The sequence below is a fragment of the Aethalodelphis obliquidens genome, unplaced genomic scaffold (assembly GCF_003676395.1).
Source record: "Aethalodelphis obliquidens isolate GAN/ISIS:26980383/991018 unplaced genomic scaffold, ASM367639v1 scaffold22, whole genome shotgun sequence".
In the NCBI taxonomy this organism is placed as follows: Eukaryota; Metazoa; Chordata; class Mammalia; order Artiodactyla; family Delphinidae; genus Aethalodelphis; species Aethalodelphis obliquidens.
Window position 1 is genome coordinate 22,524,503 of NW_020837966.1, and position 11,455 is coordinate 22,535,957.

The window sequence follows — 11,455 nt, forward strand, 5'->3', positions numbered from 1 at the left end:
ATTCCAGTTTCTTGTAAAGCCTACTTCTGGCATGTGCCTTAGCAGCGCTCTGTAAATGTTTTCCCATTGTGTCCCACAGAGAAAAATAATAATCGTACAGCATTTGAAAGAAAGCAAAAGAAGCTACTCTTGGCTGCAGCCCAAGTTGCAGATTCTGTTCATCTTAGAACTTTCCAGGCTGCATCCATGGAAGAGAGATTAATATCTCAGACACACTTTTGTGGAAATTTGTTTTAAAGATATATGATCCTAATAAAATAAGAGTAATAATTAGGCCATTATCTGAATTGGACCAGTTTTCAGATAAGCCAGTGCAGACCCATAAAGCACAGGTAGAGTCCTGGATGGTCAGGGGAGGTAGAATGCCCAGACTGATAAGTGCACTCCCAAGGGTTTTGTTATTTTTTGTATTTTACTTCTTACTCACTAATTGCTTTTATAATAAGACCAGACTTGAGAGGAATAGGAAGAGCCGACATGAAAAATAAAATAAAATTAATATAAAGGAAAGGATAATGAAAAAAGGAGATGAGACATGATAAAGGACAGTTGCCCCTTTTAATGACAAGATATTTCTTTTCCAGAATTAGAACACATCGAACAAGATGAAAGAGTATACATGAGCCAAAAGGGAGATCTGTACTTCGCAAATGTGGAAGAAAAAGACAGTCGGAATGATTACTGTTGCTTTGCTGCATTCCCAAGATTAAGGACTATCGTGCAGAAAATGCCTATGAAACTAACAGTTAACAGTTGTAAGTCCAAATAATTTCTCGTGCCAGCATGAATGGGGGATACAAATGTGTCTATAATTTTATTCTGGTTGAAGCCAGTTAGAGCTGGGTTGATATTTTCCACCAGTGTTTAGTTCAACTCTAGAGATGTCATCTCAATGAAAGAGACATCTGCAGCTGTACATTGACGGTAGCTCTGTCTCCTGCATCCAGAAAATCAAATCTCAATTCACAGTACAAATGTATTTCACTTGAGGTCTGGAAGGTCTAGTCATTTCCCCTGGGCGAAATACATGAGGAAATTCCAGGGACTTTCTAAGCAAGTCTCAGGCTCTGGATCTCTGTGATTTTGGATAAACCGGCAGGCTGACAATGTGGAAGAAAAGAACAGAGTCAAAAATAAAAAGAAGCAGTATTACGATTTTTATCACATCAAGCTTTTTTGTCCTTCCCAAATTGGCAAACTTATTTGAATTGCTCCTCTTTCCTAGTTAATTCTGCAGATGCCAGTCTGGGTTCCTACATTTGAAAACAGTCCTTATTAGTGGGAGAAAGAACCATAGATTCAAAGGGCAGAGATAATCTCCAGCAGTTCACTGACTGAGTAATTGGCTCTGGTGGAGTCAAAAGTTGGCATGACCATTCCATTGTCTAATTTGGTTCATAATTTTTTCATCATTGTGTGTAGATTCACTATGCCAGGGCTTCACTATAGCATCCTTTTGGCAACCTCAGTTCTCTTTAATGGAGCTATAATTTGTATCTTTTCCACCTGGATTTCATCTGTAGTAGTTCAAGATTAAGCTCGTTATAAATGTTTTTCAACTATATCCCCAAAGGTGCTTTTCTAGTGAAGCATGGTTATATCTCATTTTGTAATTTTTCTAAGAGAAAACTATGGCTTTTCATTCTGTTTTGATATCTGCATCTACCATTATGTTTGTGAGTTTTTTTCTTCCATTTTTTTATTTCAGTAAAGCATGCTAATGACTCGAGTTCATCCACAGAAATTGGTTCCAAGGGTAAGTTGATGACGTGCAGAATGTTGACATTTATTTTCACCTACGGTAGCTCATTGTCATCTTAGAATTTGAATTTTTCCTTTAATACCGTCGTGAGTTTATTAAAATACTAATATTCTTAGTAAGGAAAACTCCTTAGCGTAGAGGGTTCTATTTCCTCCCATCCCCATTAAATATATGTAAAAAGGAGTGATATTTATAAATGCATAACTATATAAATACACCTATATACTTATAGATGATATAATTAACATAAGTAAATACACATATATAACACATTTTTAATGGAGTAATTATTATAGGTCTCCCAAAATGTCTCTCCTGGTTGATCAGCAGTTTGGTTCAGAGCTGTTACATGAAGAAAAGGAAAAAGGACTGGTCGAGTGTAACAGACATAGGGAAAGCGTTGGGTGTAAGAAAGTTAGATGGTTATTTTCCGTGCAAGACCTCTTGGAGTACTTAATATACAACTGTCCATTGTGACTCACTGAGAAAGAATATAGGTTGCAGCGTTTTCCAAACTCATTTGTCTATGAAAAGGTTTTTATTTTTTTGTGTTTCCCATAGAGCACTTACCACAGTCGTGTTCTATGGAAGATGGCTGAGTAAACCTGAATTATATAGTAGGCTGTTTTTTTGTAAAGAAAAGAATCATTTGTTTGAATGTGACAAATATTCCTTTTAAAATTGGCACCAGCATTGAACCCTCCATGCTTAGATATCTAATATACCAGTAACATCGGCAGGGCTGGATAAGGGCTCCTCTTGGTACACCCTCAGTTTGAAAATGGACTGACTAGGTATATATGGCCAACATCATTTCCTTTGAGGTCAATAAAACAAACATATATTGTCATATCTCTCCAGCAGTCAGTAAAAATCATTGCACATACTACATGTGCAAAATTATTTTTCAAGAAATAAACACTTGGAAGGAAGCTATAGCAGGCTACACAGAGCTGCCAGTAATTTTCATTCTTCTACTCTGACAACAGCACGTCACCTGTTTACTCTTTGCATATCACGTCAAATTACATTGATATTGGATGTGAAACATAATTTGTGTGAACACTTGGAAATGAAATCAAAGTTTGCATTGAAAATGGAAGTTTCCTCATTTTCCATTGTATTTGAAAGTATTCTTAGGAAAATAAGAAATGGAACATTTCCTTACCCAGTTACTGGGAATGCTTCTGAGTCTTTCCTACAACAGTGTTTGTCTTTGAGGGCCTGAGACTGCAAGTAGAGTCACCTGAAGAGCTTGATAAATTCATAGATGCCTGGTGTGCACCACAGGCTTCCTGAATCAGAATTTCTGGGTGCAGGGCCCAGGAAGCTTGTCAAATATTTAGGCACATTTAAATTCAAGAAAAATACACATGGCCATCAAACATGAACATGTATGATTAAAATGTAGAATATAAAACCATTGGCTGTCAATTAACTTAAGGGCTTTCATCAAGAAACTAATTATCTTGAACAGTGTTTGAACTTCTGAATTTGAAGATGTGGATTAAATCATAACCTTCATAAAACTTGATGCAACACTTACTTAATGCATCTGAAGGGCAACCCATGCTTCGTGGTATGAGTGGAATCTATTTAAATGGGAGTATATTAAAATGTGTGAAAAACATGTGAAGTAAATGTGTGAAAATAAATTAAAATGTGTGTGTAAATATACATACACACACATAGGTCCATATGGTTAAATATTTTTTAAGAAAGATTGAGTGCCAAAGGAGTTTACTTTTCTTAGTTTGAAAAAAAAAAAATCTGAGCCTTTTCTGTTCTGCTTTGTAGCGAATTCAATCAAGCAGAGGAAACCCAGACTACTGTTGCCTTCTCCGGAGAGTGGCAGTGAGTCGTCCGTTACCATCCTCAAAGGGGACACCCTACTGCTCGAGTGTTTTGCTGAAGGCCTGTGAGTAACTTGACCCCGTTCCTGATTTTTTCCGTTCTGTTCTGTAAAGAATAAGGTAGCAGTGAAGGGTGTGCCTGCATGCATCTTTAAAAATGATTTCTTTAAAAAAAAAAATCCTGTTACTACATCCCTGGAGAAAGTAATCTGCACTTCACTCTACAGATTTCAGGCTGTGACTGAGATTGATTTATAATTAGATCTCTCTGTCAGTTGGTGAAAGTGTGAATGGAGGTGTCAGTGACAGCATTCTCCTTGGCCCAGTCAGCAGTGGGATGCCATCCTTAGAGTATGAGGTTGATAGGAGTCCACCCATCACTATTAGTGCAAGGTTTGTGTCTCTCAGCTGTATTTGTCCTGCCCCTGCTTGTTAATGTCTTTTCAGGTTCCACGGAGCCCTATTTATCTATTATTTCACCCACCTGTCCTTTGCACACAAGCAGGTCCAGATCATGCAACTTAAGAGAGTTTTACATCAGAACTCATGAACCACACCTTTTTCACGACTGAAGAAATAACACTTTTCCAAATCCTCCAAGTAAAGGCTAAGGAGTCTTCGCTTGGTCACCTCTTGAAATTGTGACTTTATTGAGTAACTACCGTAAGTCAACGTAAACAGGGACCATCTTAGTTAATACTTGGTCATACAAGGTCACCTTTTTCCTATCATCATCCTTCTATGCTTACCACCACATACCCATCCCTGCCATTGGGAATACCATGAGAAAATACATTCCACCTTCCTAGCACCCAAGTTTACATAATCAGTTCGTAAACTAAGGGCTTTGCATAGCTGGGCATCTGGTTCATGGACTAGAGTTTGAAGTTCATACTCATTCATAATCCAGTGTATATTCTGAATGGGTGGTTTTAAATTGGATTATGAAGAAAAGGAGCAGATTTTAATGGTTTTACAACCCCTAAGCTTTGTAAATTTCTCTTTCCATCCAGCAGAAATATTCAGGTTGCTTATCTGTCTTAAATTGCCAAAGTGTATGATCGAAAATTAATTAGACGTGCAGGGACATGGCCTCTGTTTGGGAATTTCGTCTCTGTATTATGTGAGGAGATGAAAGACTCAGGTTCAGTTTGAATCATGTTGGTAACTGCCTACTCTTTTGTTCTTATTCATATGCGTTTATAGTGGTAGAAATTAAATTCTTTCAGGGTTCATCACTATTCTTGGTTGACTCTTTGGGCAGGGAGAATATGTCAGTAATCCTTTTTTCCTATTTCTCACAAATGCTATAACTTACCTCTTGAGTGTGCCGGCAACTACATGGATTGTCTTCAATATAATAGAAAGGCTCTCACATGCTTTTTGGAAAATGCAATGTCATGAAGCAGTATAGAAGAAGAAAGTGAACGTCAATGTGTGTTGTCTTTGGGAACTTGAGGATGCCTGATGCCTTGTCAGAGGAGTTTCACCTGAAGTGGTTTCTTCTTACTCATCGTGGGTTTGGGTTGGGAATCCTGGCTGATCTGGTTGCCTTTCAGGTGAAGGTGATACATTGTAAAACTTTTAGAGTACCTGAAAAATTTTCTCCTTAGAAGTTTTAAACTGCCGTAACAAATATAATTATAACGAGGACATTGTCCTCTTTATTATGTGTCAGATGGTACGTTTTGCCCTTTACATACATTAGCTCATTTTTTTTAACATCTTTATTGGAGTATAATTGCTTTACATTGTTGTGTTAGTTTCTGCTGTATAACAAAGTGAATCAGCTATACGTATACTTATATCTTATATCCCCTCCCTCTTGCATCTCCCTCCCACCCTCCCTATCCCACCCCTCTAGGCATTGGCATATGTACATTAGCTCATTTTATCCTCACTGTTTCTCATGACAGTTATTCCCATTTGCAGCTTAGGCAAATGTAGGCCAGAGAGTTGAATTCACCTCTCTACACTTAGTATGAAGTGGAGGCTGGGATTCGATCCTATTTGTCTCCTAAACTCTCTCTAAATTAAACTTCTTTGGCATATTTCAAGCAAATGCACTGTTTTGTTCAGTTAAAGCCAGGGTGAACAAAGGATGGCATTACCCCTGAATCTAAAGAAGTGGGTTATAGTAGATGTTTCAGAAAATGGCTATTAATAATGAAAATATTGATACTATTAAGTAAAATGGGAAGGCTTTCACAGGGAAAGGTTGAAGGGTTCAGATTCTACAGATTCTGTAAGGTGGAAACTGAGAATAGTTAAAATGATGTTGTGAATTTCATTCAGAAAAGAAAAGCATTCCCTCCCCAGAAGTGCAGACAGTGCGTCGCTCAGTGGAAAAGACCATATTCATGGGCCAGTGCACACTCAGTCACACCCTGTGAAAGCTTCAGTAGGATTAAAGGCGAATTCCCTCTGCTGACTGTTGGGCTCAAATTTTCTCTCTTTTCTCTCTGTTTTGTAAATTCACGAGTTTAAGCTACGTACGATTCTTTTGCAAACAAAGGAAGTATAAGAATTAAAGTTGGCTGGGCAAAGACCTGAACAAAAGCTTGAGATGATGACATGGTGTATATTTATGTATAAAAATGGATTAAGCAATATATTTTCCTTCAAAAATTTATTGTTCTAGTGCTGTTAGTAAATGCTTATTAAATTTTAAAAAAAAAAAAATTAGCAAGAATATCGCTGGACGTTCTTGCAATGGTATAGATGTGTCCTTAGATGAATTATGTCTCATAGTCATATGATACTTGCAGATAATCATTTTATCCTGTTCTTTCAAAGAATAGGTATTAGAGGATCAGACTGGTTTCCAAGGCCTAACCAAAAAAAAAAAAAAAAAAAGATTTTACAGCAAGTGAGATGCTTGTACTATTAAAGCATGGGCTCACGAAAAACTCCTGATTTGGAGCAACTGAGGTCCAGAGCACCCTGTAATTTGGCAAATGGCCATTTTGACAGATGGAGTGCAAAGCAAGCAGTTAGGAGGCGTGGGTTATGCATCCTGTTGGGTGGTGTGCTCAGGAAGCCAACGGCTAACATACTCTCACAACTGCCTGTCTGAGCATCGTTACTGTTTCCTGCAGAAGTGAGCCATGGACTGTAAGCCTGGTAAAATAAAAGGTAGTGGTTCCAGATCCGTAAGGCTGGTAAGTACTTGAGCCTCAAGGGAAGGGGAAGAGACTAGATGTGTGTAAAAGACCTTCATCTTTACCTCTCATATTTTTTGCATAATAACTGAATTAGTTTAACCACTGCCTAACAATACAATTTAAGATAATTGACACAAACAATATGAATGGTTCAATTATTAACTAGTAACTAAGTTCCCTACAAGCCTATATTCCAAGAATACGTGGTTAGAAAGGAAAAAAAAAAAAGAGTTGGAAAAGCACAAATAAAATAGAACACATTGATCAAAAGAACAAGTTTAGTCAGGCAAATTCAAGTTCTAATGTGTCATTACCCCAGTGACTTTAAACAAATTAACTTCTTGAACTTGAGAATCCTCACTGGTAAAATGATGATAATAATGACCACGTTTAGAACATACTCAATAACTTTCAGGTATTAATGATAAAAAGAAATATAGTGGGAAGGAAAAAAAAATCATCAATAAAAGCAACAAAAGTGTCTTCCACTCAGTCATATAGCCCAAGTGAAGAGGAGAAAAAAAAAAAATCCATCAGTTAAAATCAGGCATCAGTGTTTTCCACATCATTTTTAAATCACAAAAGTCTAGAGGGTCCCACTTCTCCGAATTGTCTGGTTTGCATGAGGTGGGATTTTTCTGTTTTAAACGCAGCTGGCTCGATTCCTCCTTCTTGCTTTCTACCCAAATAAGGTGGAAAAATGTTACTGTGTTTGTGTGTGACAAGTTATCAGTCTGGTTATTGTTTTGTTCTTTTATCACGTGTTTGTTTTGATTGGGTGATCTAATCTTTCTAGGCAAGGGAGATTTGGTTCATTCCTCTATTGGTGTATTCCCCATCAGGGTGGAAAGCTACTTGGGTGGCCAGGTCTGTGCTGCAGAGCCCACCTTGCCCTATAATGAGCTATTCCTTGTTCCAGACAGCACGTTGGGCCCCTGCATCTGAGTCTTATTGTCCAATATCAGCTTCATAAGGATTAAAGGGGGTACCACAGTTTCCCGCTGCTCGCTGTTGGGCCTTACTTCATCGTGTTTTTCAAACTCTTCTAGGGAAGAGGGCCGTTATTTCTGGCCCTTTCAAACCACCCACAGGGAGATAGCACACTTGAAAAATACCTTGTAATATTTCTACAGGTCCAGTAATCTGTCATTCATCTAACCATATCTATTCAGCACTTACATGGAGTTAGCCCTCTCAGTAGAGGAAATAGAGGATTTCTGAGGAAGCAGCTTAGTGAAGGAGCTTGCAATGAAAGAGACTTGATCCAACCCTGATGTTCACCATGGATGGTGGTGGGCAGGTCTGTGCACTGGGAAGCCTGATGTTTTTCAGTGGAACTCTGAGTGCAGACCTGAAAGCACCACAGTGAGGGATGTGTCCTGTGGATTTCTTTACTTTTTATTTTTCACTTAAAATAAATGTTTATCATTTATGTATTGTTTCACAGACCAACTCCACAGGTTGATTGGAACAAAATGGGAGGCGATTTACCAAAGGGAAGAGAAACAAAAGAAAATTATGGCAAAACTTTGAAGATAGAGAATGTCTCCTATCGGGACAAAGGAAACTATCGCTGCACAGCCAACAATTTCTTGGGATCAGCCATTCATGATTTTCATGTTATAGTAGAAGGTACGTTTCCCACGTTGATTTATTTTTCTTCTATTTTAAAAAAAAAAAAGGAATCCATATGTAGTTGACCTCTAATGCATATATGTTAAAACAGCTAAGCTGTTTCAACTTTTAATTCTAGAGAAAGCAATGGAATATATTACACTTCAATTAATCAGGTTTGTCATTTACCCCACAAAGCCACATAGAAGGGACAAATGACAAGAAAAGATCTCTGGTTAGGGACTGAACACAGATGACTTCCATTATTTATTTGAATAGTCACTAAACCTAATCTCCTATATCACCATATTATGAGAAGAAAAATTTATTTTAATATACATGTGACACTGCATAATATGAAATCTTAAGTAAGCCTTACCATGGGAGAAAGTATGATGATGGGCCTGGAAGAGACCTTGGACTTTCCCAGTCCTGTCATTAACGTCCTGTGTCCTTGAGCAATTTACTTCACCTTTCTGAACCTCCATTTCTTCACCAATGAATTGAGGGAGTCAGACAAATTATTGTCTTAGTTCTTTCTTATTTTGGGGTCCATATCTTGGGTTCAGATGATGTTTAATATGTTACTAATGGGGAAAGAAACAGAGACAGTATGGTGTAAGTGTTATTTCTCTGTCAAAAGGTCCAGAAAAACACGTTATATTCAAGTCATCTTTCTGTAAACAAGCCTTTTGAGCAATGGAAGTTGGGCTCTTGTTCGTTGTACTCATAGAAATAAGTAGGTGATGATGTCACCATTTAAAAAGACGGTAAGCCACAATATGTAGATAGCAGGGTTCTGCCTGCTGGGCAGATATAAAGGTTGCCTAGTCATCCTGTGAATTTGATTGATGCAGACTATTTTCTGTGCTTCTGATCACATTGAGGTTTCTGTGTATGGTTTGCTTGACTGTATTGATCAAATTAATGGGATGATGACTGCATTTGTACTTATTTAGTGCTGTGTAGGCTTAACTATTGAAACGAATGGTCTCCTTTAGGTTTCCATTTAATGAACTGGTGCTCTAAGGCTTCCATTTTTATTCCAATAAAGTTCACCTCTTAAAGCTTCATTTTGCACAAGGAATGCCTAAGTGTAAAGGCCCACAGTTTTAATTAGTGGAAAAAAAAATACTCAGACACAAATTATATTCACAAGTAAATGTTAAGATAACTTGTAATCATGCTGCTGTTTGGAAGAGCAGCGTATTTCCAAGACCTCTCTCAACGTGTGTGATTGGTTAAGTTAGGAAGAATGAAGAACCAAAGATGAGAATATCGTTTCCCTTAGTTCCACACAAGCAAAACCTGTATAGGAGAAAGCCTAGTATTATGGATAAATAGCAACATTTGCCGACAGTGACATATTCCTCTGACATTAAATTATTCACTAAGAAATTCAGAGAGGAAGAGTTTGAGAGATTTATTTTTTTTCTCTAATTTTAGTCATCGTTTGATGCCTCTACATAATATGGCTATACCATGCAACAGGGGTGTGTTTCTGTAACTCCTGACCCCGCCCCCGCCAGCACATACCCAGGAACCAGACAGGTCTCACTGTTAGCTGCTCGTACTCCGAATTGCTGACTATTAGAAATCCTTCCAGATGGCTGGAACATTGCTACGGTAGCTGAATATTTTAACAATCTGGCCATGGTTTTCTTGACTAGAAGACTGAAGCTTTCAAAAGAACTGCAAAGGTTGCAAAAGGAAAAAATAGATCAAGGATGTAAAATTAATTACACAATTTAAAAGGTTGACTATAGGACTCCAAAGGAATATATGTTTCCCGAACAAATTGTCCTCACTATTCATAAAACAGCTATTAGCACTATTGAGATGTAAATAATGTTTTTAGGAGGAACATTTAATCCTTTATCCTTAATGAGAAACTACTAAATGAGCCCTCAGTTGTATGTTTTAGGAGTTTTTCTTCACCCATGCGAGTGAAAAGCAAACTGAGCTCAAGAAGTCTTTTTTCTGTTAAGTGTGAAAGCAGTAAATATATCCTTCATTAATCATATGGACGGATGAGTTCACTTTCATTCAATTTTCTTCTGTCTTGCTGCACCTTCTTCTTTTTCCCTTTCTTTGTCTCTTGCTTGGAAACTCAAATAACAAGGATTAGCCATATAGGAAAAGAGCAATGTTATTGTGAACTTTGAAAATCTAGCGCATTCTGAAAACACTCATTGTGCTTAAGTAAAAGCATGTATTTTACTGTATTCTCTATATCTGTGATACTTCTTCTTTATTACTAAACACAAACTCTGTAATTTAGGTTACAACATTCTAAATAGGAAAACAAACTGCACTTTCAAATCCTATAATATGTATAAGCAACAACAGCCGGGATGTCTTGCTGAGGCACATCTATCCTTTCTAGGAATCCATGGTCTAAATATATTACACATTCAATGAAAAGAGATCTATTAAAATGGCATCTAAAACTGTCCAAATCCAGAAATCAAAGTATGACCACAGTCCCATTTCCACTGATTAAATAAAGTCACGGTACAAAAGTTTACAGCACAAACATTGTTATCATGTAAGGCTTTTGAAACTTAGTAAGTATATAATAGGAAAGTATTTATACATAATTATATACCCATAATTTTACTGCATTTTAAAAAGATGGTATGAACTCTAATGCAATTCAGTCACTCATCTATTTAAGAAAGCCTCATTTTCAAATAAATTTATTTCCAGAAAGCTGCAATGAAACTCAAGTTTGCTGAACCTAATAATTTTTGATTTGTTAGGATATAGATATTTTATAGAAATCTGTTATAAGAAAATAACCTGTGTTGTATGTTTCATAGGTACCAAATTTCCTGTTTTATTTTGCTTTCTGTCTAGTGAAAAACATCTCTAATTAGCTTGCTTATCACATTCTACATGTTCAGACATTTGCATCTCAGTTTTGAGCAGTGTGAGAGAAATTTATCATCTTATTTTTTAATTTACAATTATGACTAAATGAGTAAAGTTTCAACATAAGTTGCTTTCATCAGCTACCATAGCTAACATTTTTTTTGTTTTGTTAGTTTGGTTGTTTTTTT

At 37.0% G+C, this 11,455-nt stretch overlaps 1 protein-coding gene across 5 annotated transcripts in view; it reads left to right on the forward strand.

Annotated features, from left to right (window-relative positions):
* CHL1 (cell adhesion molecule L1 like) overlaps positions 1-11,455 on the forward strand; it is a 199,673-nt gene that overhangs the window by 136,171 nt on the left and 52,047 nt on the right. For all 5 annotated transcript variants that reach the window (XM_027121418.1, XM_027121417.1, XM_027121420.1 and 2 more), the window contains 4 exons: positions 585-755; positions 1,709-1,756; positions 3,560-3,680; positions 8,227-8,411. In XM_027121418.1, the coding sequence (XP_026977219.1) occupies positions 585-755; positions 1,709-1,756; positions 3,560-3,680; positions 8,227-8,411 (525 nt within the window). The remainder of the gene's footprint in view (positions 1-584; positions 756-1,708; positions 1,757-3,559; positions 3,681-8,226; positions 8,412-11,455) is intronic.